At 45.2% G+C, this 25,585-nt stretch overlaps 1 protein-coding gene across 1 annotated transcript in view; it reads left to right on the top strand.

Moving 5' to 3' along the window:
• The window catches only part of LOC115482360 (Golgi integral membrane protein 4-like), a 70,401-nt gene that overhangs the window by 5,071 nt on the left and 39,745 nt on the right, over window positions 1-25,585 (top strand). The window contains exons 2-4 of the mRNA XM_030222090.1: window positions 6,606-6,680; window positions 7,855-7,904; window positions 8,582-8,635. Of these exons, the coding sequence (XP_030077950.1) occupies window positions 6,606-6,680; window positions 7,855-7,904; window positions 8,582-8,635 (179 nt within the window). The remainder of the gene's footprint in view (window positions 1-6,605; window positions 6,681-7,854; window positions 7,905-8,581; window positions 8,636-25,585) is intronic.

Here is a 25,585-nt window from a genome sequence, read left to right as displayed (position 1 = left end):
ATCTGTCAGTCAGCGACGTGGTCTTGTTAAGCATTTCTGTTTGGATGTGTCTGCTCGAGCAGGTGCTTCCTTCAGGGCCACGGTTCTCGTTGCAGAGATATCACAGTCCCTCCCTTCTTAAGGATTGCTTTTGTACATCCCATTTGTCTGGACTGATCTTGGGACATAATGGAAGGAAAAAATAGTTAATTACTTGATAATTTTATTTTCTTTAGCCCCAAAGGATCAGTCTAGAGCCTGCCCTTCTGTGATGGTTTCGGTTTTTCTGGGTTCTGTGTGATTTTGGGTGTTTATATTGTTCTGGTTCCATTACTTCTAAGGCACGAGTTTTACCCTTTGTTTCATAGTTCTTTTTCTATCTAGAGGCTGGAGTTTTTTCTTTGGAAGTCCCTGTTTTTACTGCTTTATCAGTGAATACTGGCTTGGATGCTAAGCACAGGAGCTTATGAGGTACAACTCAGAGTTCTCTATCTCCACCTGCTGGTGGATGGTCACAACCCATTTGTCTGGACTGATCCTTTGAGACTAAAGGAAAGAAAATTATCAGGTAATTAAGTAATTTTTCCTTTTCAGGCCTCCCTATTGCTCAATTAAAAAGACTCTGAACACTACACAATTCTGCCACCCGTGTTTTCTCTGCTCAGCCAAACGTTGTGACCATGTCACTCCTTTATTTCTACGTCTTCACTGGTTACCTTTTCCTTATAGGTCATTTTTCAGGATTCTCTGTTTGGTCCATAAGGCCTATCACGCTGGTCTTCCCGCTTTTCTCTCTACTCTGCTTATTCTGTTCACCCCCTCCAAATAATGACATTTCTTAGACTCCCACTGATTAGTTCTCCCGGCCCCCAAAAAGGTTCACCTCGAATCTACTCATCACTCTGCTTTGTATTTTTTGGGCCCAAAACTTTAGAATGATCTTCCACCATCCATATGATCTGATCCTTCGTTTAAGACCTTTAAGTCCCTCCTTAAGTCTTTCTATTTCTCCCATGCTTTTGGTATTCAACAACAATGAATTTTCTTGTTTGCCCAGATTCAACTGTTATTATTTACTTTGACATGAGTGTTCTTTGATTGTTTGATTCTTTCTTATTATCAATGGAATTCCTTTCTTTGTTTTTATTTGTATTTTAACCTATGATGTTGCCCTGACCTGCTTGTTCAGAAAGGGCGGTATAACAAGTTTTAAGACACATATTTGGAATAACCCAAAATTCAATTATTTATTCTCGAAAAAGTGGTACCATTCTGGCATCTGGACTCTTGATCAACATGCTTAATGGTCAACTGCACTCTCTGCAGGATTTATCGTATTCATATACCTCCCATATAACCTTCTAAATTTAATTTTCAGTGGATTTGCCTGTCTCATGTTTTGGCATTAGTTTCTTGCCTACAAGATTCCCTACAAGACCTAGCCTCAGTCAGATCTTGGTGGAATTTACACCTTTTGGAAAGCAAAGACGTCTCCACGTTTTATAAAATCTTCAGAGATAACTATCTGGTTCACCAACTGAAACACGATTGGGCTGGCCTTCGACTTTCAGAGATACCACTTTACAACTTGATTGGTTTATGTTCTGGGATACAATAAATTGTCCTTTACCAACAACAAGGATATTGCGATCACTTTTTTTCTTGTCCCATAAAGCATTTTGGACTCCAAGAAAAATATAGAGAGCGAAACTGCTTTCTTCAGACACTTGATGGCATTGTTCTGAAGCTTCTGGCTCATTGTGTCATATGTTATATGAATGCTGTCCAGCTCATGCCTTTTGGAAGGAGATTTGGTCAACAATTAAAAGCATAACTCAATGTTCTTCAGAACTCAGCTATGGCATGATTATTTTACGTTCTCTTCACACCTGTTTTACAAACTCTTGTAAACCAAAACTAATCGACTCTCTTTTTGCCATAGGGATACAACAAATTTTGAAATTTTGGTGGAGTGCGGTTTGCCTTTACAAACGATGAGCTATATTCAGCTGGAAAGGCAAAATCCCATAAGATTCTTAAACTTCTTTGAGACCCAGTAGACACTTTTTACAATCTGACTCCAAGGATAGTGATTCAGATTGTTTTTGTTTGTTTATTTTATTGTTAACCCATCTCCTCCAATAATTGTTGTTATATTATGTTATTTATTATGCTGAACCTTTATATTGATATAAGCACATCTTGTCAATTCTGTGTGTTCTTGATGTACTAATTTTTCAGTTTCAATAAAAATTGATTACAGGGAATCCAAAAGCACGGCAGCCAAAGCAAATAGACAAAAAAGCACAGACAGCCTTCAAGAATGGGAGTGTCTCAACTTCACTTTGTTGAGACACCCCTATTCTTGAAGGTTTCTTGTGCCTTTTTTGTCTATTTTAATAAAAATAATATTGGACTGAAATTAGTATAAATAGGTACCAGTGAACTGGAAAGATGTCAGAAAGCTGGCACTCGCCCAGAGTCTCCTTATAGGAAACGAATTGCATTGTGCCTTCGACTTCCATCAGAATCAGCGAGCCCTCTTGCAGGGAGCACTGGAGTTTGTCTGCTGCAGAATATAAACAGCTTGACTTCCAGTGAGGAGGAAACAACACGATCAGGCTTTCCTTCCCAGCACAGGCTGGGGCTGATGGTTGGCAGAGGCTGTGTGAGTCACCAGGCCCAGGGCCAGGCTGTGACGTCAGCGGTTAGGCACCGTGATCAGACTTCCTTTTGCTCTGTGATCTCTGGCCATTGCACATACTGGAGCCTAGAGGCAGTTCGTAGAGAAAATGGTGTCTGGTTTTCAAATCGAAGTAATGGCACCACACAATGCAAACCTGGTTCATTTTGGGTATATGTGTTGTGAGGATGCAGTGGATTTTTCCAAGTTCATCTTAATAATGGCTTATTCACTTTTCTTTAATGAACTTGGCCAAACCTTTTTAAACCTTGCTAAAGTAACTGCTTTTACCACATTATCTGGTGGCAAATTCCAGAGTTTAATCACTTTAATCACACACTGAGTGAAGATATATTTTCTCCGATTTGTGTAATAGACATATTTCATAAGGGGTTTGCTTCTGGAGAGCCTCCCCCTTGTGGTCCACCACAAAGAAATTAACTCCTCCATGAATTGAACAGAATGGCATTCTTTGTTACAATGACTGATGAAAATGATGCTAAAAATTTCAGCTGACACTTTTTTCTTTTCTTCTTCTTTTCTGTTTGTTACTTTAAGCAGTGAGATTACTGTACAAAGGTTATTCTTTATATTATTTAGAATTTTGTAAGTAATAAAATAAGTCTCGGCTGACATTTCAGGCCTGTCTGGATTTTGCCTTTGCTGTGCCTGGCTTCCTCTTGAATTCTGAGTAAATGAGGCATGCAGTGCTGAAGACACAGGAAGTGGGGTGGATAACTTAGCCAGAAGACGTCTGTGTCTGACAGTCACCAAGGCTGAGGCATTAAGGAGCCCTTTACTGCCTGGCAGTAGGGATATCAACGAGTTTGCATACAGGAAATTGGCCCTGCTGCCGAATTCACTCAGGAGCCTGGCATTAGTTCTGGTGCTTGGCCCAGCGGTGATCGCTGCCTGGTTACCACCGAGTTAGCACCAGAGCCCTCACCGCCTCCTAAATAGGCAGTAAGGGCTGCCCCAGCAAATGGCCACACCCCAATGCGTTTCATTAGCTCATGGCCATTTACTGGCCCTTTAAAGAAAACCATCTTTTACACACAGCGGTAAAAGGTGGCCTCGGCGCATGGGGATCTCGCATGCTGATGCCATTGTGGGCCACCTTTTATTGCCGTTTGGTAAAAGGGCCCCTAACTTTGTCTCCTTGGGAAGGAAGTGCCCAGAGCTACTGAGAACTGACTGTTGTGGATTGGTGGTCTATAAATATTTTAAAATAAAATTAAATAAGTCAATGTGGCCAATATTCAGACTGCAGGAGGTAGCTGGGCTGTCTCCAGCCATCAAAGCTGAGCCCGGATATTTTGAATGCTGGGCCGTTTCTAGTGACCGGCATTAAATATCCGGTATAAATTTGGCCAGTTTCAACTGAACCGGCCAAGCCGATATTCAGCACTGGCTGGTGAAGTTGGAATGGGCCAAAGTTACCTATTGACGCAACCAGAGGTGGCTGCAAAACCTATCCGGCTTCACATTGAAAACCCAGTGGATAACCAGTTGTATCGCACAATGTAATTGGCTATGTGCTAGGCACTAACCGGCAACTAACTTGTTCTGAATATCGGGGGGATAGTATTTGCTTTAAAGTCTCTCCCTCATTGTTAGTACTGTAGGAGGCTGAGTGGAGTGTTTCTTTTTCTGAGGTTCTCTTTGAACATAGTTTTTGAGTATTGACTTTCTAGGTTTGGACTCCTGTGCCAACTCTGGCACAGCCTTTTGATTTGTGCATGGCCTTAAATAAGTGATTGCAATTCCCAAGCCCTCAGATTTTTTAAAAACTTGAATCTGGTAATCGGAACAGGGCTTAGGACACAAGAAAACTAGACCCATTTGCGCCCAGATGTTTAGGAGGGACACTCTCAGATGTGTAATTCAATGACTTTCATGGTTGATTTTTGCTTCGGTAAAATAGCCACTAGCAGGAAAACATGGGAAGAGTAGTGACTTATTTGGGTGGACTTATTTTCTCTGTCACCCCATCACAGCATCATGCAACTCAGTTTAAATACTTTAGCTAATTAGGATCCCCAACCTCTGTCAACTGAAGACTCCTCTGAAGGTGGCCAAAACTCCCTTTTACCAAGTTAGGCAGGCAGCAACAATGTCCCTGAGCTATGATGCCGGCAACCCATGCGTGCTTAGTTGTTAGTGACTCAAGGATGCTGCCACCGACTGCAGAGCTTGGTAGAAGGGAGTTCTGGCCACCTTTTGAAGAAGGTCCTAAGCTGACAATGCAAGGGTCAGGGCTGGTGTTATGCTGGGCCCCTCCAGATTCCCTCTTCTCCCTGCCTCCCCTCCTATCTCCCTCTCTGCCATTACTGTAGTTTAGGGTTTACTTATAGGCAATGGAATGGTTGGGCCACAGGACCCCATATATTGGGCAACACCAGCAACTAGAGACTTGGGAGCAGGGCCGGAGATTGAATTGTGTGTCCCCTCCAACCAAAACTACGTATAATCACTGGCTGAAAACTCTTCCTGCACTTAAATAAAAAACCAAAAAAGTGCAAAAATATTTCACTCAAAATTTGAAAATTAGTGCCACCTAGCTACAAATCAAGAAAATGTACTTCTCAGTCTTGTCATCCAAGCAGAGGCCTCTGTTTTCAGTAACTCTCCTTCAAGGGAACTGTTTCATACACGTTGCTTTTTCTCATACATCCATCCCTTGCTCTTACAACTAACACTGTCACCACTATTTGCCAGCCCCTTTAATTAACAATTTAAATGTATTTATTTATTTAGATTTTGCTCGCATCTTTTCAGTAGTAGCTCAAGGTGAATTACATTCAGGTTCACTGGGTAATTTCCCTGTCCCTAGAGGGCTCACAATCTAAGTTTGTACCTGAGGCAATGGCGGGTTAAGTGACTTGCCCAAGATCACAAGGAGCAGCAATGGGATTTGAACCAGCCACCTCTAGATTGCAAGACCAGTGCTCTAACCACTAGGCTACTCCTCCACTAGCAGTACATGTAGGACGTCCGACTCACAGAAACAGAAGCCTGCGCAGCCGCATTGCTATCTGCAAGGGCAGGCTTCTATATGGAATGTTGCTAGTGGAATAACAACATTCATTCCATGTAGAATCTCAACTAATAGCAACATTCCAGAATCTCCAATAGTAGCAACAGCAACATTCCATGTAGAATCTCAAATAGTACCAACATTCCATGTAGAATCTCAAATATTTATTTAGATTTTGCTCACACCTTTTTCAGTAGTAGCTCAAGGTGAGTTCCATTCAGGTACTCTGGATATTTCTCTGTCCCAGGAGGGCTCACAATCTAAGTTTGCACCTGAGGCAATGGAGGGTTAAGTGACTTGCCCAAGATCACAAGGAGCAGCAGTGGGATTGGAACCGGCCACCTCTGGATGTCAAGAGCAGTGCTTTAACCACTAGGCCACTCCTGAGCAATGATAACCTCACAACTAGAATGTCACAATATTAGCACACTGCGTTATTCATGGATGACCAGTAGAACCACATTCTAGTCCATATCCACGTGTAAACCTTCAGGCTTTAAAGATTGAAAGTGGAAAATCTATTTCTGCTCAAATTATAAACATCAGTTTACCCACATTCCCATTTCGACAACCAACTATGCTCAAATTAGTCAACTGTGCACCAGAAGCCCTCAAATTGATGTGCTACCAATGGGGCTTCCAATCTAACCGTATTCAGGAAAGATTAGTGCTCACACTGATCTAGATTTTTGGCCCTCTATTGGGAAGGGGAAACACCGAGGACTGGCTTGCAGGGAGGGGAAGAGAAATGGCCTGTCGATATCGAAACGGGACATTTTGTTGTTGTTGTGGTTTTTTTTAATAGGGACTTTCTATTTAGTACAGTATTTCTTCCTTTTCCAAAAGACATTCAAGCTATATTAGCACCTTTGCTTCATCTTTAAGCTTCTACTTTTGTATTCACAGTTGTGTACGAGCACCGATCCAGGCTGGAACGCTCTCTCCAAAAAGAAAGAGGTGAACATAAAAAGACAAAAGAAGGTAAGATTGTCTTGTCTCTCTCCCCCTCCCCCCCAACCCAATGTCCGAAAGGCATTCCGCTGGAGTGAACTTCAGAGGAACTGAGGGGCTGTATGTTTGCAGCTCGGCAAGTGCTTTTCTGTAGCCGGCAACGTTCTCTGCTTTGTACATTGATACCTCCTGGGTTTTTTATATTTTTTTTTCTAAAATCAAGTGAGACCATTCTGTGACCTGAATTTCTGTACAAAGATTTTCTGATGGCAAGAATGGTTTTAATCTATGGATAAGGCATAACGTAAGACAAAAGGTTTTCTTAAACACAGCTTGTATCTGTATATTACACAAGTAACTTTTAGTATTCTGTATTTCCAATTGTTAAGTGTGAGCACTTAGACTAGCTTTATGTCTGGCTTAAGTGCTCATGCTAAAAATAGGTGCCTACTTTCTTTAAGGAACACACTCCTATCAGGTGCCCTCGAGTTGCCTGTATACATAGGTGCACTATTGTAGAATTAAGGAAAGAGAAAGGTGGTGGGACTTGATATACTGCTTTTATGTCAAAGCAGTTCACATTATATACAGGTACTTATTTTATACCTGGGGCAATGGAAGGTTATGGGACTTGCCCTGAGTCACAAGGAGCTGCAGTGGGAACCGAGCCCAGTTCCCCTGGTTTTCAGACCACTGCATTAACCTCTAGGCTACTCCTTCACTCCCATAAAGAACAATTCTATAAACTGGATGCAAACATTTACATGCCTGTTGCCAGAATGCCTCCTAAGTGCTATTCTGTAAATACATGATTGAATTTGCAAGGGAGCATATGCATGGTGGGGTACCCACTTAATGTGGGCAACTTACTGTATTCTTTGTTATACACCTCCTTGATGCATATAGGTACCTGCACTTAAGCCAGCTCTACAGCTGGTGTAAATGCAGTCACCTAAATGTGAAGCCTACCAATACCGTGTTACACTAGTATTCTGTAACAGAGTCTAAGCACCTAAGTTCTGTTTATACAAAGACTCCCTTCTGTGCAGACTCGGGGCACAGTTCTAGAATTGCCCTCTATATAGTCTGTCCTGTACATTTTGGGCTTCATGCTGAATCCATTTTAGTTCCCTCAGACAGTGACATTTTGTAAACTTTGAATTCTTTGTTCTTAAAAAGTTTCTTCTGCTCTTTTTCTCATCAGATTTCTTGGTGTACAAGTTGGAAGCTCAGGAAGCTCTAAACAAAGAGAAGGTAAAACCAGAAGTGGCTTAACCATTAGGTAGATTCAGAGGGGAAGTTGTTATGGTGCAGTAAAAGGCAGGCTTTGATGGCACCTTGATTTACCACAGAAGCACCAGCCTGCAATAACCACAGGTTGCTGATTCCATGAAAACCACCTCACAAGCAGCATTATTGTTCTGCCCAGGAGCATCAGGCTGCCAAGCTGTGGCCCAGTGCTGCCAGGTCCTGCAGTAAACGAGGTGGTCATATTCCTCCTTCACCCATCAGAAAGCCTTTCTCGGGCTGACTTGCCTTCTTACAACAACAGTGGCCTATCTGAAAGTAAATTCCTGATTCCTAGAAGGTCAGACAGGAGCAGTCCCTTCCTCCGTAGTGGCACTGGTGACCTCAAGCAGTAGTCTTGCGGTACTACTGCTAGGGGTCATACTTCTATATAAGGGCAATGGATAGGTGCTTGGTAGCCAAAGGAGCCATAAAGTGTTCTCCTATGACGTAAACTTTGTATTGAAGGAAAAGGCAAAATTAAAAAAAATGCCCCATTACTGGTTTTGGAGAATTGTAAGGTCTGAAAATGACAGGATTTAAAACTTTTGCCCTTTCTGGATCTATGTGCTCTGCTTTGGCCTGTCTTCATTATATGTGTGTTGTATGTCCACATTAACTGACTCTTGTGATGTCTGTTGCAGCAAGATGCCATGAACAGATATGGAGCACTGAGCTCTCAGCATAAAATTCTGAAGGTATGTGAACTCTGCATTTTCCAGATGCGTTCTTAGAGTCAAGGTGGTTCCACTGAGCCTGGGATGCTAGAAGAGATGAAATACAAGCAATGAGGTTATGGAGCCAAGGGCTTCATCCTGGCTCTGTCATAGGAGATAATAGATTACAAGTTGGAAGAACAGGGCTGCTGTGCTCAACATAAAGCTCTCGCAATATCAAAACACTATGGAGGCAGTTCTAGAACAGAGCACTACCATTTAAGCACCATATTGCTATGGGTAGTGAGCCTATTCTATAAGGACATTTTAATGCGCACAAGTGCCCTTATAGAATACTAGCATAAACCCGCATCATCGAGCCTAAATGTAGGTATGAACATTTACAATAGGTCTACGTCTCACACTCATGCTTTCACCTAAATGTGACATTACAGTATTCTGTAAGTCAGCCTGGCTTATAGTCCGCCTATGTGAACATGTCCCTCCCCCACAACAATTATGTGATATGAACGTTGAGCGCTTTCTATGAAAAAGGATCTGCAAAAGTTAGAAGAATGGTCTAATGTTTGGCAATTTAAAATTCAATGCAAAGAAGTGCAGAGTAACATACATACATAGTAACATAGTAGATGACGGCAGAAAAAGACCTGCACGGTCCATCCAGTCTGCCCAACAAGATTCACTTAGGGAGTAGAAATCCAAGGGAGATGTGTGTATTAGGCGGTGAGAGACTGATATGCTCGGACAGGGAGAGGGACCTTTGGGTGATAGTTTCTGAAGGCAACGAAACAGTATGACAAGTTGGTGGCCGTAGCCAGAAGCATTCTAGGCTATATAGAAAGAGGCATAACCAGCAGAAGAAAGGAGGTGTTGATGCCCCTGTACGAGTCATTGGTCAATAAGGCCCCACTTGGAATATTTTGTTCAGTTTTGAAGGTTGTATCTTGATAAAGATGTAAGAAGACTTGAAGCGGTCCAGAGGAAGGTGACAAAAATGGTATGGGGCTTGCGCCAAAAGACATATGAGAAAAGACTGGAAGACCTGAATATTATTAGAAAAGGAATGGAAAACAAAAATGAGGACGTTGTTATGCCTTTGTATCACTCCATGGTGCAACCGCACCTCGAGTATTGTGTTCAATTCTGGTCACTGCATCTTAAAAAAGATATAGTGGAATTAGAAAAGGTACAGAGAAGGGCGACGAAAATGATAAAGGGGATGGGAAGATTTCCCTATGAGGAAAGGCTGAAGCGGCTAGGGTTCTTCAGCTTGGAGAAAAGACAGCTGAGGGGGAGATATGATAGAGGTCTATAAAATACTGAGTGGAGTGGAACGGGTAGATGTGACTTGCTCGTTTACTCTTTCCAAAAATACTAGGACTAGGGGGCACGCGATGAAGCTACAAAGTGGTAAATTTAAAACAGATCGGTAATTACTCAATGTGTAATTAAACTGGAATTTTTTGCCAGAGAATGTAGTAAAAGCAGTTTAAAAAAGGTTTGGATAGCTTCCTAAAGGAAAAGTCCATAGACCATTATTAAAATGGACTTGGGGAAAATCCATTGCTTATTTCTAGGATAAGCAGCATAAAGTGCATTGTACCTTTTTGGGATCTTGCCAGGTACTTGTGACCTGGATTGGCCAGAATGCTGCCTTCAGTCTGTCCCAGTTTGGCAATACTTGTGTAATCTATATAGAAACCGCTGAATAATTATTAAAAACATTTTTTTTATTATGCTGTAATCAATATACTGTGATAAATGAATATTTATCACAGTATATTGATTACAGCATAATTAAAAAAAAAAAAAAATTATTACAGCGGTATAAGTTAGCTTACGATATATAGGAGGTGAGGGAGGGAGCAAGTGCGATGATGTTTATTGCAACATATTAGTTTCCAGATGACTCGCCCGAGTAATATGCACTTCACTGAGCACTTGTATAATGTGAAGTGCATATTACTCGGGCGAGTCATCTGGAAACTAATATGTTGCAATAAACATCATCGCACTTGCTCCCTCCCTCACCTCCTATATATCGTAAGCTAATTTATACTGCTGTAATTTTTTTTTTTTTATTAGAAATTTTATTAAATGAAAATCAAACATACAAATATAATTGCAAATATTCAGCCGGATAATTTCCAACTTATACTTTTAACACCTTTAGATTAACTTTGCCCAACTGTTTACAGTTCCCCTGCCCGCCTCCCCCCTCGCTGTAATAAATTTAAAAGTACTTAGCTGCAGGCAGGAGCAGTGTGATGTTCTTCCTCTATACTCATTTAAAGTTCCATCTTCGCCCAGGTACTTCGTGAAAAGGTGAAAGTGAAATTAAAACTCCAAATCCATGCCGCTGTCCTTAAAGCGGCTGGCAATGAACAATCCTTCCAATCAACTCAATGTTCTCGTTCCAACTCGATGTTTTCAACACACATGCAGGGGCATAATCGAACGGAAACGTCTATCTCCATGGGCGTTTATCTCCGAGAACGGGTCCGTGAAGGGGCGGACCGAACCGTATTTTCGAAAAACATGGACGTTTATCTTTTTTTGAGCTGGGCGTTTTTGTTTTTCAACGATAATGGAAACCGAAAGCGCCCAACTCAAAAACGAATAACTCCAAGACATTTATTCGTGGGAGGGGCCAGGATTCATAGTGCACTGGTCCCCCTCACATGCCAGGACACCAACCGGGCACCCTAGGGGGCACTTTTACAAAAACAAAAAAAAGGTAAAACAGCTCCCAGGTGCATAGCACCCTTCCCTTGGGTGTTGAGCCCCCCAAATCCCCCTCAAAACCCACTGCCCACAAGTCTACACCATTACTATAGCCCTAAGGGGTGAAGGGGGGCATCTACATGTGGGTACAGAGGGTTTGGGGATGGTTTGGAGGGCTCCCATTTACCAGCACAAGTGTAACAGGTGGGGGGGGGATGGGCCTGGGTCCACCTGCCTGAAGTCCACTGCACCCCCTAATAACTGCTCCAGTGACCTGCATACTGCTGCCAGGGAGGTGGGTATGACATTTGAGGGTGAAAATAAAAAGTTGTGAAACGGCATATTTTGTGGTGGGAGGGGGTTTGTGACCACTGGGGGAGTCAGGGGAGGTCATCCCCGATTCTCTCCAGTGGTCATCTGGTCATTTAGGGCACTTTTTGGAGCCATATTCGTGGAAAAACAGGGTCCAGGAAAAGTGCCCTAAATTCTCGCTAAAAACGCATATTTTTTTTCCATTATCGGCGAAAGGCGCCCATCTCTGATCGCCCTATAACCACGCCCCAGTTCCGCCTTCACCACGCCTTCGACACGCCCCCATCAACTCTGTCCGCATCCGCGACGGAGTGCAGTTGAAAACGTCCAAATTCGGCTTGCGATTATACCGCTTTATTCGTTTTTGTGAGATAAACGTCTGTCTCCCGATTTGGGTCACAATATAGGCGTTTTTCTATTTCGATTATAAGCAGGATGGTGTTTCACGATCTTGCGCGTCATCAGGAGAACCAAGGTCCATCAGATCTTCTTGGCAGGATACTTGCTTCACTCTGGCAAAAATTGCAAACACACATGTTGAAATAATGCCTCCACTTACATTCCGGAACTATTAGAATAATGCCTTGTTATATACATCAAGTTATCTTTCCCTCATAATATACTTATAATAATAACTGAGGCATAACTGAAGTGGTGCGCCATCCACTCATGCGATCCAACCGTTCCACCCACGCCGACACATGCGCAGTATTAAATATCCAATGACGTCAACTCAGCTGCTTTGCCTCCACCAACCAGTCCTGGAGTACCCCCTTGCCAGTCAGGTTTTCATGATATCCACAATGAAAGAGATTTGCATACAATGTAGGCAGTGTATGCAAATCAAGTTCATGCATATTCATTGTGGACATTGTGAAAACTTGACTGGCAAGGGCTGCTCCAGGACTGGAGTTGAGAAACACTTCCCTAGAGGAGAGGAGGGACAGAGATGATATGATACAAATGTTTAAATACTTGAAAGATATTAATATAGAAACAAGTATTTTCCAGAGAAGGGAAAATAGTAAAACTAGAGGACGTGAATTGAGGTTACTGGGTGGTAGACTTAGGAGTAATGTCAGTAAATTCTTTGTCACAGAGAGGGTAGTTGATGCCTGGAATGCTCTCCCGAGGCAGGTGATGGGAGAAAAAAATGGAGGCAGAATTCAAAAAGGTGTGGTATGAACTCAGAGAAGATCTCTAAATTAATTAGAAAATGAATGATGCTTCCTCAGCGACCCTCCAGACCGGTCAAGACGCGTGGGTTATGTACTCCTACCAGCAGAGGGAGACTGAGAAAACACTGAGCTTTGAACACTGCCTATATAACCTGTGCAGTACATACAGTAGCCAGTATTTTCTTAGTCTCAGCAGAGGTAGAAGGACAGCCTGTGCAGTCTTCAATAGTCTGGTGAGGTAGCTTTGATTTTAGGAATTAAGGAGTTTGGTTTTCTTTCAGGGGAGTTTTATCCCTTAAGGATCCTGTACGTGGTTTGCCGGGAAAAAAAAAAAAGTGGTTCTGGGTCCGGTGGGGCCCAGTAGTTCCCCCTGGGGTGTTACACCTGCTTTGGCGGGTCCCTCCCCCTGTGCTGCTCTCCAGTACTGGGTTACTGGCAGCTTTGTGCCTCGGCTGCTGTCTGTGTACTGCAGCCTTGAGAGCCTTGCAATTTTCAGCTGCCAGACCTGTCTCCTGTCTCTTTAAGAGAGATATATTTATTTATTTAGTACGGAACGAACGGCAGTTCTTTTCCGTCTTAGTAGCGAGAGAGCAGTGTTGCTGGAGCCTGTCTGACATTGGGGCCGGTAAGGGGAAGCGCTGGCTTTACCTTTATAGTTATGGCGGGCAAACTACTCCGTTGTCGCGCGTGCTCGCGCCGGGGCATTGAATCGCCGGGTGGTCAGTGTCGGTTGTGCGGCGAGCCCAAACGGGTGGAGGCAGTTCCTCCGGAGTTAACCGCGGAAGTCCCGGCATTATCGACGGCCCCTTTAGCAGCGGCAACTCAAGCGGGTCCGGCATCGGCGCTTTCAGTTTCGGCGGGAACGGCCGCCATTTTGAATTCAGCACGATGTGCAGAGGCTTCTGTGGTTGAGACAGTTTCTCCCGTGGGGACAAACAAAGTGCCTAATGAGGGTCCAGGAGGGGTTAGCTTTCCTCCAGAGTTTGTATGGACTCTTTTCCAGGCTTGGAAATCGGGCCCCCCCCAGGGAGTGGAGGGGGTTAGTCCCGTGCTGCCTAAAAGACCCCGGATAGAGTGGACAGAGGATGAGGAATGTCTGTCTCAGGTGGGCACGGAAGGCCCATTTAGTGATGGGGGAGAGTCTGAGGGGTTTGAGGGTCCGGTAGATCCGGTGGACTCCCTTCCTGGAGAAGATCCCTCAGTAGTTAGGATTTTTCATAGGGATGAGCTTTCGGAGCTCATTGATCAGGTCACAGCTACCCTTAAATTTAATCCTGAGGTGGCTTCAGGTGAATCTGGGCAGGATCCCTTGGTGAAAGGCATTCAGCGTAGAGCGCGGACCTTCCCTATGAACAAGGATCTCAGGGAGATGATTTCCCAGGAATGGGATTCGCCAGATTCGCCGTGTAAGGTTTCTAAGGCGATGGCGAGACTTTATCCCCTGCCGCAGGAGGATAGGGATTCCCTTAAGGCTCCTACGGTAGATGCAGTGGTTACAGCGGTTACTAAAGCGACGGCTATCCCAGTAGATGGTGGGGCCGCACTCCGTGAACCCCAGGATAGGAGATTGGAAGCGTTTCTTAAGCGAAGCTTCGACTTGTCGGCGCTGGCTCTCCAGGCCTCGGTGTGTGGGGGCCTGGTGGCGCGGGCGTGTTTTCGCTGGGCCGAGAAGCTCCTGGATGATCCCGGGGAGTTTGGGACCTCGGGTTTACAGGATTTAGCCAAGTTGGAGATGGGTTCGTCTTTTTTGTCTGACGCACTGTATGATTTGTTGCGTGCGTCGGCTAAAAATATGGCTATGATAGTGGGAGCGCGTAGGGCTCTATGGTTAAGAGGTTGGGTCGCGGATGCGGCCTCTAAGGCTAAGTTGTGTTCTCTTCCCTTCAAGGGTTCTAGGCTTTTTGGCGAAGAGTTGGATAAGTTAGTGAAAGGCCTTACTGAGGCAAAGGTGCCTCGACTCCCGGATTTTCGTCCCAAGCTGGGAGTTAGGGGTAATTCCTCTCGAGGTAGATTTAGTGAGGCTCGACGGTATAGGCCTGGTAGGTTTAGTGGGGCCTCTAGAGGTAGGTTTTTCCAGCGCACCCAGTCCTTTCGCGGGAGTCGTCGCGGAGGCCGGGGCTCGTTCGGGGGAGGTCAGCCCTCGGGGCGGATTGCCCAATGAAGGTGTGCGGACCCAGGTTCTGGTGCGTGTAGGAGCTCGGCTGAGTCAGTTTTACCAGAACTGGGTCCACATCACATCAGATCAGTGGGTTCTCGAAGTGGTTCGAGATGGTTATGCCCTGGAGTTCGAGACCTCCCCGCCCGAACGGTTTCTGGAGTCCCCTTGTCACTCGAGGCTCAAGAGAGCAGCAGTACGAGACACGTTGCGTCGTCTGCTCAGTCTGGGAGCAGTGATCCCTGTTCCGCCCGCTCAGCAACGCTCAGGGTGTTACTCAGTTTACTTTGTGGTGCCAAAGAAGGAGGATGCCTTTCGGCCTATTTTGGATCTAAAGAGAGTCAATGCAGCGCTCAAAGTTCCCTCTTTTCACATGGAGACCTTGCGGTCGGTCATTGTTGCAGTCCGGCAGGGAGAGTTTCTAACGTCTCTGGACTTGACGGAGGCGTATCTTCACATTCCCATTCGAGCGGCACACCAGCGTTTTCTTCGCTTTGTAGTTTTGGGGAAGCACTTTCAGTTTTGTGCCCTGCCCTTCGGTCTGGCAACTGCGCCCCGCACCTTTTCCAAGGTCATGGTGGTGGTGGCGGCAGCGTTGCGTCGGCAGGGTATCTTAGTGCACCCGTATCTAGACGATTGGTTGATTCGGGCCAAGTCCCGGGAGGAGAGCGAGGGGGCGACGTCGCGTGTGGTACAGTTTCTCCAGTCTCTGGGCTGGGTGGTGAATTTCAGCAAGAGTCAGTTGGTACCTTCGCAGGCTCTGGAGTATCTGGGGGTTCTCTTCGATACGAGGTCGGGCCGAGTGTTTTTGCCTCCCCCGAGAATCAGCAAGTTGCAAGACCTGATTCGGCGGTTTCTTGCACTGCCGTCCCCGACGGCCCGGGCTTACCTGCAAGTTCTGGGGATGATGGCGGCGACCATAGAGGTAGTTCCTTGGGCCCGGGCGCACATGCGTCAGCTTCAGTCCTCTCTCCTCAGTCGGTGGGCTCCCCTGTCGCAGGAGTTGGAGGTACGGCTGCCGATGTCGCCGGTTGTCCGCCGCAGCCTCCGTTGGTGGCTCAGAACTTGCAATCTGGAGAAGGGAATGCCGTTGGAGTCCCCTCAGTGGGTGGTTCTTGTCACAGACGCAAGCCTGCTAGGATGGGGAGCGCATTGTCTCGGTCAGGTAGCGCAGGGGCGGTGGTCCCAGGCGGAAGCAAGGTGGTCCATCAACCGGTTGGAGACTCGGGCCATTCGGTTGGCTCTTCAGAGTTTTCAGTCAATGCTTCTCCACAAGGCAGTCAGAGTGCTCTGCGACAATGCCACAGCCGTGGCCTATGTCAATCGGCAAGGGGGCACAAAGAGTCAGGCGGTCGCGGAGGAGGCGGCACTGTTATGCCACTGGGCGGAAGGTCATCTTCAGGCGCTCTCGGCGGCTCATGTGGCCGGGGTGGACAATGTAGACGCAGATTTTTTGAGCCGGCATACTCTGGATCCCGGAGAGTGGTCTCTGCATCAGGCGGTGTTCGGCCGAATTGTGTCGGTTTGGGGTATGCCAGTTATGGATCTGATGGCCACGGCGCGCAATGCCCAAGTCCCCAGGTTTTTCAGTCGTTGGAGAGATCCGCGTGCGGAGGGTCTCGACGCTCTGCTGTTACCCTGGCCGCAGGGATTGCTGTATGTGTTTCCTCCGTGGCCGTTGGTAGGTCGAGTAATTCAGCGCATCGAGCGGCACTCAGGCCGGGTAATTTTGATAGCTCCAAACTGGCCGCGTCGACCGTGGTACGGAGATCTGGTGCGGTTGGCGATCGCGAAGCCCCTTCAGTTGTCGGAAACGGTACTCTTGTGTCAAGGTCCGATAGTTATGCCAGACCCGGCTCGGTTCTCGCTTATGGCTTGGCTCTTGAGAGGCACAGGTTGAGGAAGAAAGGGTTTTCTGCCAGAGTCATTGATACAATGTTGAAGTCCCGCAGAACCTCCACCTCTTTGGCGTATGTTCGCGTTTGGAGATTGTTTGAGCACTGGTGTGCAGAGCGGACGGTGATGCCTTTTCGTTCCTCGGTGGCAGAGGTGTTGGAATTTTTGCAGGATGGTTTGGACAGGGGTCTGGCCTTGGCTACCTTGAAGGTTCAGGTGGCAGCGTTGTCATGTTTTCGGGGGAAGGTTCAGGGGAAGTCCATTGCTTCTATTCCGGAGGAGGTTCGTTTTTTGAAGGGTGTGAAGTTGTTGCGGCCGCCTCGTCGGCGGTTGGTTCCCCCGTGGGATTTGAATCTCGTTTTAGATGCCTTAGTCAGTCCTCCATTTGAACCTTTGGTTGCGGCTTCCTGCAAAGATCTTTCCTTGAAGGCGGTTTTTCTGGTAGCTATTACCTCAGCTCGGAGAGCCTCGGAATTGCAGGCTTTGTCGTGTAGAGAGCCCTTTCTGTCTTTTTCCAAGGAAAGGGTGTCTTTGAGGCCGGTGCCTTCCTTTTTGCCAAAGGTGGTATCAGAGTTTCATGTTAATCAGGTCATTTCGTTGCCTGTTTTAGGTAACTTGGAGGGAGATTCGGAACAGCGTCGGCTGGCGAAGTTGGATGTTCGTCGCATCTTGCGGTGTTATCTGTCTAGAACTCAGGAATTCAGAGTGTCGGATCGTTTGTTCGTGCTTCATGGTGGCCCAAAAAGGGGCGCAGCGGCGTCCAAGGCGACTATAGCAAGATGGTTGAAGGAGGCAATTGCGTCGGCCTATTTGGTGAAGGGCCGTGAGGTTCCTAAGGGGTTTTCTGCTCATTCTACCAGAGCAGTTGCGGCCTCCTGGGCGGAGAATAGTATGATTCCGCCTTCAGATATTTGTCGGGCGGCGGTTTGGTCTTCGTTGCATTCGTTTGTGAAGCATTATAGGATTGATGTGCATGCGAAGGAAGAGGCGAGTTTTGGAGCAGCAGTGTTGACCTCTGGCCTTCGTAGATCCCGCCCATAAGGTATTTACTGCTTTGGTACGTCCCACGCGTCTTGACCGGTCTGGAGGGTCGCTGAGGAAGGTGAAATTAGATCTTACCTGCTAATTTTCTTTCCTCTAGAACCTCCAGACCGGTCAAGGGCCCGCCCAGATATACTGTAGGCCAGGGGGTAGTTTTTCGGTGAGCATTTCTTGGCAGCTGATGATTGTCATAATCTCAGACTCTTGTTACCAGGTTTTGGCTGGTCTGGGTCTGGTGCAGGTGTGGCGTTGCAGATAGTCCACCTGTGGAAGCACGAATTGACAGTCTTTACAATGCAAATAAAAGAAACAGTGATTGTTCTTGCAGTTGGCGGAAGCCATGTACAGGGTTGCTAGTTAAAGTTCAAGTTGTGTTTTTTGTTACTCTGCTTTGTGAGTGGCATACTGGCTACTGTATGTACTGCACAGGTTATATAGGCAGTGTTCAAAGCTCAGTGTTTTCTCAGTCTCCCTCTGCTGGTAGGAGTACATAACCCACGCGTCTTGACCGGTCTGGAGGGTCTAGAGGAAAGAAAATTAGCAGGTAAGATCTAATTTCACCTTAGATGGCAACTCTGGGTGTAAAAACTAAGGCCAGTGCTGGGCTGACTTGTACAGTCTTATGTACTGCATATAGCAGTCTGGTTTAGGATAACCTGGAGAGGGCTTCAACTCCAGTAATTTGGAACATGAGGACAGTGCTGGGCATACCTTTTACAGTCTGTGTCCCGCAAATGACATGACAGGCTGGAGTGTGCGTTGACGGCAGCTCCAGTAATTGGAACATAAGGACAGAGCTGGGTGATACTTCTATGGGTATGTCCCAGAAACATCAAAAAGAGACTGCGATCAAGTATATAATCTCACATTCATTGTTGATTTAATCTTGAATTGATAATGTATGTGACAGGGGCGTAGCCAGACTTCGGCAGGAGTGGGGTCCAGAGCCCGAGGTGAGGGGGCACATTTTAGCCCCCCCCAGCACTGCTGACCCCCCCCCCCCAGCGCCAACCCTTTCGACCCCCCTCTTCCCGCCGCCGCCACTGTTGGGTACCTTTGCTGGCGGGGGTCCCCAGCCCCCGCCAACCGAAGTCCTCTTCTCCGGCGCGGCCGCATTGCTGATCTGCAAGGGCAGGCTTCTGTTTCTGTGAGTCTCACATCACGTGCAGGACGTCAGACTCACAGAAACAGAAGCCTGCCCTTGCAGATCAGCAATGCGGCCGCGCCGGAGAAGAGGACTTCGGCTGGTGGGGGTTGGGGACCCCCGCAAGCAAAGGTACCCGACTGTGGCTGCGAAAGGGGGGTCGAAGGGGTTGGCAGCGGGGAGGGCAGGGCCAAATCTACGGGGGCCCATGGCCCCGTGGCCCCACGTAGCTTCGCCCCTGGTATGCGACTGTTGGGCAGACTGGATGGACCATTCAGGTCTTTATCAGCCGTCACTCACTGTGTTAATATGTTACTATGTTAAATATAGAATACTATTCAGATGCGGTGCTGCCATTTATATAGGCAAGTGGATGGCAGAATTCTATACATTTAAATGTGCAATTGGTGTGTAAATTTTAAAACGACCTGTTATGGATTGAGGGACTGTCTTTGCATTTCAAAAGTCAGTAAATAAATCCAGTCCTTGTTTTCTTAAAAACAGACGGAAAGCCGCTAGTGATTGCAGGCTGGGATGGTGGTTGTGATAAATGGGTTCTAGTCCATGCTATGTGATTGATTTCTCTTTGTGACTAAGTGATAGGTATGTTTCATGTATGTGTGCATGATATAAATATGTATGTATAATATCCTCTGAGCAAAAAGTACCTAAAGTGGGGTTACAGTATAACAGAGATAAAGACTATAAAAGTTTTGAGGGGTCCATTTAGGCAACTTTCATTTTCGAAAGTTTCATGTAGAGAATGACACTGGGACAAAGTGTGTCCTCATCTGCAGAAGCCTCAGACACTCTGATTTTCTATTTAAATCTTTTTATTAAAGTATAAAAATGAAAATATTCTGTGCAACTGTTTATAAATCACAAATAGAAATCAATAACAACAAAGGCAACTATAACAACACCCACCCTCTACCCTTCCAGCCCCAACAATAGTTGACTTCTACTACCCCAAGGAACCCTAATCCACCATGTTAAACTACTACTACTATTTAGCATTTCTGCAGCGCTGCACAAACATAGAAGAAAGACAGTCCCTGCTCAAAGAGCTTACAATCTAATAGACAAAATAAAATGTCAAAATGTCCAGGGCTACAAAATATAACCCACTCTGTATGCCCTGGTGGGGGAGAAATATGCCTTACGAAGCACTGTTTTGATATTTTAATAAGTCGTCAACAATCTCCGGATTCAGTTTATCTCTCCTGTTTTCCACAGTCCTTCCTGCAATAGAAAATGTTGTTTCAGAAGTTGTGCTGGTAGCAGGAATGCACAGGATCCCCTGTACAAATTTTGCCATAGCACATTTGCTTGTTTTTTTTTCCAAAAAATGTTAACGTTTGCATCACTCATCATAAATAATTGTCCAATTGAGTCTCTTACTTACACCCTCCACACTCAACTATTTAAAGATTGTCTATTTTTGCTTGCTTTCCCCACTGAAAACCAATCCTCCTTCTCCAACTCTGTCCTAGCCTTTTCCACTGTGGTCATCGTCATACTGGACGCTCTAATGGTAAATAAAAGGACAAAAGGGAATAGCGATTTTATAGTACACATTTTCTATCTTCAAGAGAATGGTGACTTTTCAAAATATCCTTCTCTTTTGCAGAGTTATTTTACAAGAGATCGTTATATATTTCATTGTTCTGATTATTCCGCTGTAGAGTGCCTGAAAGTCTGGTATTATTTATTAGTTTTTCTTTCTCATTGAAATTGTTGAAGCAGGCCAACGGTATCATGTAGAAGATCACTTTTGTGAGTCCTTCCCACCTATGACCTCCCCTGTCTCAATTTGGATTAGTATTTTCCCATTCCCTGTGAGGCTACAGTAGATCCTCTTTACAATGAGACTGGACCGCTATATTCTGTTTCAGGTAGTCCTCTCTTATTCTCGCATTGTTCCTTCTGGTCCAGTTCCTCTGACTTGTAGATTAAGCCTTTGCCTCCTGTGGCATCTCTGTCTATCTTGATGTTAGGGGTCAGCGCCCAAGAAAAAGATGTAGGTGTCGTCATAGACAGTATGCTGCAATCTTCTGTGCAGCGGCAACCAAAAAAGCAAATGGGATGCTAGGAATTATTAGGAAAGGGATGGGAATAAGACAAGACAAAGAATATTATAATGCTTCTGTATCACTCCATGGTGTAATCTCACCCTTGAGTATTGCATCAATTATGGTCAGTATCACAACAAAGATATAGCAGAATTAGCAAAGGTTCAAAGAAGAGTGACCAAAATGATAGGGGATGGAACGCCTTGCGTATGAGGAAATGCTAAAGAGGTTAGGGCTCTTCAGCATGGAAAAGAGATGGCTGATTGGGGATATGATAATGGTCTACAGAATGCTGAGTGGTGTAGAATGGGTAAAAGTGAATTGATTTTTTTTTTCTTTTTCAAAGTACAAAGACTAAGGGACACTCTGTGAAGTTACATGGCAATACTTTTAAAATGAATAGGAAGAAATATTCTTTCACTTGAGAAATAGTTCCTCTGGAATTCTTTGCTGGGGGATGTGGTAACAGTGGTTAACTTATCTGGGTTTAAAAAAAAAATGTTTGGACAAGTTCCTGGAGGAAAAGTCCATAATCTGCTATTGAGATAGACATGAGGGAAGCCACTGCTTGTCCTGGGATTGGTAGCATGGAACCTTTCTACTGTTTGGGATTCTGCCAGGTACTTGACCTGGATTGGCCACTGTTGGAACTGGGCTAGATGAACCATTGGCCTGATCCAGTATGACTATTATGTTCTTAAGTATATCATCATTCATTCTGCTCCTCCAGTCTCTGTTCTGTTGTGTCCACCCGGGCCCTGATCCCTGCCTACTCCGCTGTGATCGCCAGAACCAAACTGCTTCTATTATACAATAATGGATCTGATGGTGCCCCAAGAGACATTAAAAGACACTGAAATTTTTGTGTAACTTTGAATAACTTTTTCCTGGCGTTCTTTGAGAAGTCTTTTTTTTGCTTTCAAATTCATTATGTAGAACAAACAACTTGATGATTCATCCAGCTGTATTTGAATCTGCTCAATTACTGTGACTAGAAACAGGTGGGCTCTATATAACATACTAAGGGCCTTTATGGGAATTTTTGGAAACCAAACTAATTTTGGTTTGCTGTGACAAAAGACATGAACTGTGCAGTCAAGACTTTTTGGTTTCTTGATCTTAATTATTTTTGGAATACATCTATAATTGTTCTTTCATGTTGAAACTGTAAAGCATGTGGTATAGATTAGTGGAAAACTCCTATTTTAATACATTGTGAATTGCATTTTTTAGACTGCAAAATATAGAAAATGTATGAGGGTATGAAGACTTTTTGCAAGACACACACAAACGCTTTAACCTTTCTGTAACAGCTCTCTATGTAGGAAATGGCTAAGAATGCACATTTACATAGTAACATACATAGTAGATAACGGCAGAAAAAGACCTGCACGGTCCATCCAGTCTGCCCAACAAGATAACTCATATGTGCTAATTTTTGTGTATACCCTACTTTGATTTGTACCTGTGTTCTTCAGGGCACAGACCGTATAAGTCTGCCCAGCACTATCCCCACCTCCCAACCACCGGCTCTGGCACAGACCGTATAAGTCTGCCCAGCACTATCCCCACCTCCCAACCACTGGCTCTGGACATTTTATTTATTTATTTATTTAGATTTTGCTCACACCTTTTTCAGTAGTAGCTCAAAGTGAGTTACATTCAGGTACTGAAGGAAAAGTCCATTGATCGTTATTAATTTTGGGGTTTTTGCTAGGTTCTTGGGGCCTGGATTGGCCGCTGTCGGAGACGGAGTGCTGGGCTTGATGGACCTTGGGTCTTTTCCCAGCGTGGCGGTGCTTATGTGTACTCTGGATATTTCTCTGTCCCAGGAGGGCTCACAATCTAAGTTTGTACCTGAGGCAATGGAGGGTTAAGTGACTTGCCCAAGATCACAAGGAGCAGCAGTGGGATTTGAACTGGCCACCTCTGGATTGCAAGACCAGTACTCTAACCACTAGGCCATTCCTCCACTCCATTATTTGTAGATTTACAGCACAGTAAGATGCCAGCCCGGATCCCTTGCCAATTTATTGTATCCTTGTGGACTGCTTCCCAAATTAGGTTTGGAAGGAGGAGGGAGGAAAGTTTAACATTTGATTTATAATGTTATCAGAAATTTTGGTTTCTTTATGTGCAACTTTTTTTTTTAATCTTTCAGTAAAAAAGATGCCAGCCTGGCCAGTGCTATGACACTGTTATATCTCTTCTCTGGGCTGACCTGTGCCCATAGTTTCCCCATTATGACAATGAGAAGAAGCCTTATGCCCACTTGTGACTGCTCATTTTAATTCCTTAGTGCTTTCATAGTGAGTTGTGTGACTGATGCAACAGCACAGAGTGCAAGGGAGGCAGGGGGCACCAAATTGTGCCCATTCTACTGCTTTTTGCGGCATAGGTGGGGTTGGGAGCACTAGGGGGCGTGTTTACGGCTTGGGCCGCTTCTGCTTTCAGTGGACAATTACGACTCTGCAGTGTTGAAATGGTGAAATAGTGAGGCAGGATGTAATGTGAGCTTTATAATATCCTGTATGTTTAGGGTTTTTTTTTTTTTTTTTCACCTAAAGAAGCTTTACTTCATGGAATTTGGTAACATGCTTACTAGAAAGTACAAAGCATGTTACAAGCAAAACGAAATATAAATGTAAAATGTGCCCCCCCCCCCCCAAAAAAACCATATTACAGTAAATATTGTTCTGTCCTCCGACAGCCTCACACTAGTTTATAACGTGATCCTAAAATGTGTTTAATACCTTTACTGTTGTTCTCAGTCCTAAGGACTATCCTTGCTGCAGTTTCTCACTGCAAAGATACATGAGCAATGCACTGTGGGTAATGTAGTTCACAGGCAGTGCAACCACACTTGCTTGGCTGTGTAAGAACTGTTCCACTGGTTGTGAGGCTGCCCAGACCCCCCCCTCTCTCTCTCTCTGCCAAGCTTGGCTCTTTTGTCTTCCTGCTATCATTTCCTGGCTATTCTCACTATCTCTGTCCGGGGAGGTCAGCCAGGTATGACCCATCCCTCCAACTGAGAGCCGTCCTCTAGGACCACATCTTGCTACCTGATGGCAGGCTCTGTCCCCATTGGTCTCTATCTGCTCCTCCCTGAGCCTGTGTGAAGCCTCAACCCCTCTGTCTTTTCAGCCATGAGGCTTTCCACCATCTAGCCAGGGACATGGAGCAAGCACCTTCTTATTCCAGACAGCTCTGTCCTGCTGAAACTCCCTGTAACGAACCTGGTTTTTTACCTTGAAAATATCTCCTCCCTAACGAGAGATCGCATATTCCAGTCACCCAGCTTTGCACTATTTCTAGCTGTTCAACTATCCTCCCCTGCAATACAGCTACCTCTCCTCGGATCTCCACCTCCCACAGCCTTCAGATTAAGAAGTCTCTGTATCCTGGAGCAGCACCTCGGAACCTCTGTGAGTAAATTATCTGTAATTTATTCAATAAAAGAGACTTCATAAAAATAATAGAGACTTCAGGTGATTGGTGTGCCAAGGTTATACTCCAAGGCACTGAGGCCTCAAGTTAATAAGCCTCAAGGGCCGAAACAAATATACCCAACCTCTCCTCCAACTCATATCTCAAAAGTAACCCTCATAAAATTACAACCTCTTTCACTCAACTAACAAAAGCCTTACTATAAATCCATGCTTTAACTTTTTTAAATGTTGAATAACAATTTTCAAGCTACAGCACTACCATAAATGTATTGGACCAAATAACTTCAAACACCTGTGAACCGGTAGACTGCAGCCTCACTACTGGGAATCGAGCAGAAATTGTTGTAACAAACACAGCCTCCTGGGAGGCTCATACACGTGAAATAACTCATGTACATAACAAGGGCCATCAAAAATAAAGCACAAAATACCAAAGGATCTTAAATTGAAGCAGGACCAGGAGGGGTGACTGGGACCTAAATGTGAGGGAAAGGAGTTTCCCTGGACCATAAGTCTCCATCCCAATGCCAGTTGGTTGTTGGGGTTGAAGCTGGATCCCTGGGGACACAGAGTACTGAGCAGCAATGAATATCTCAGGGTGGAGGTTGCCCTTCCTTCCTGGACCCAGAGAATACGGCTTTCTTTCCCTTTCTGACTCTCTCTGGACCTAGGGACTGCTGCCTTCCGTCCCTTTGTGTCTCTCTCTCCATCACCAAAGAAATAAAAGAAACCCCTCTCTCTAAACCCTTCTTTTTTCAGCATGTAAGGAGAGTCGGGTAATTAAGGGAGCTGATAGCACCTGGCTTCCTGGAACAGGACTACGTAATTAAAGCAACTGTTCTCCTTTTGAATCTCCTCCCCTGGCCTGATGCTACTGACTGCATGCCCCATTGCCTCATGGGACTTATATTCTAGTTCAGTTCCTTATAGTGGCATAACTAGGGTATTGTTCCTCTCACTCCGTCTTTCTGCCCCCTGCACTCAAGCTCTATACCACAAT

This window comes from Microcaecilia unicolor, chromosome 13 (genome assembly GCF_901765095.1).
Source record: "Microcaecilia unicolor chromosome 13, aMicUni1.1, whole genome shotgun sequence".
In the NCBI taxonomy this organism is placed as follows: Eukaryota; Metazoa; Chordata; class Amphibia; order Gymnophiona; family Siphonopidae; genus Microcaecilia; species Microcaecilia unicolor.
This window is presented reverse-complemented; position numbering and strand designations above follow the sequence as displayed.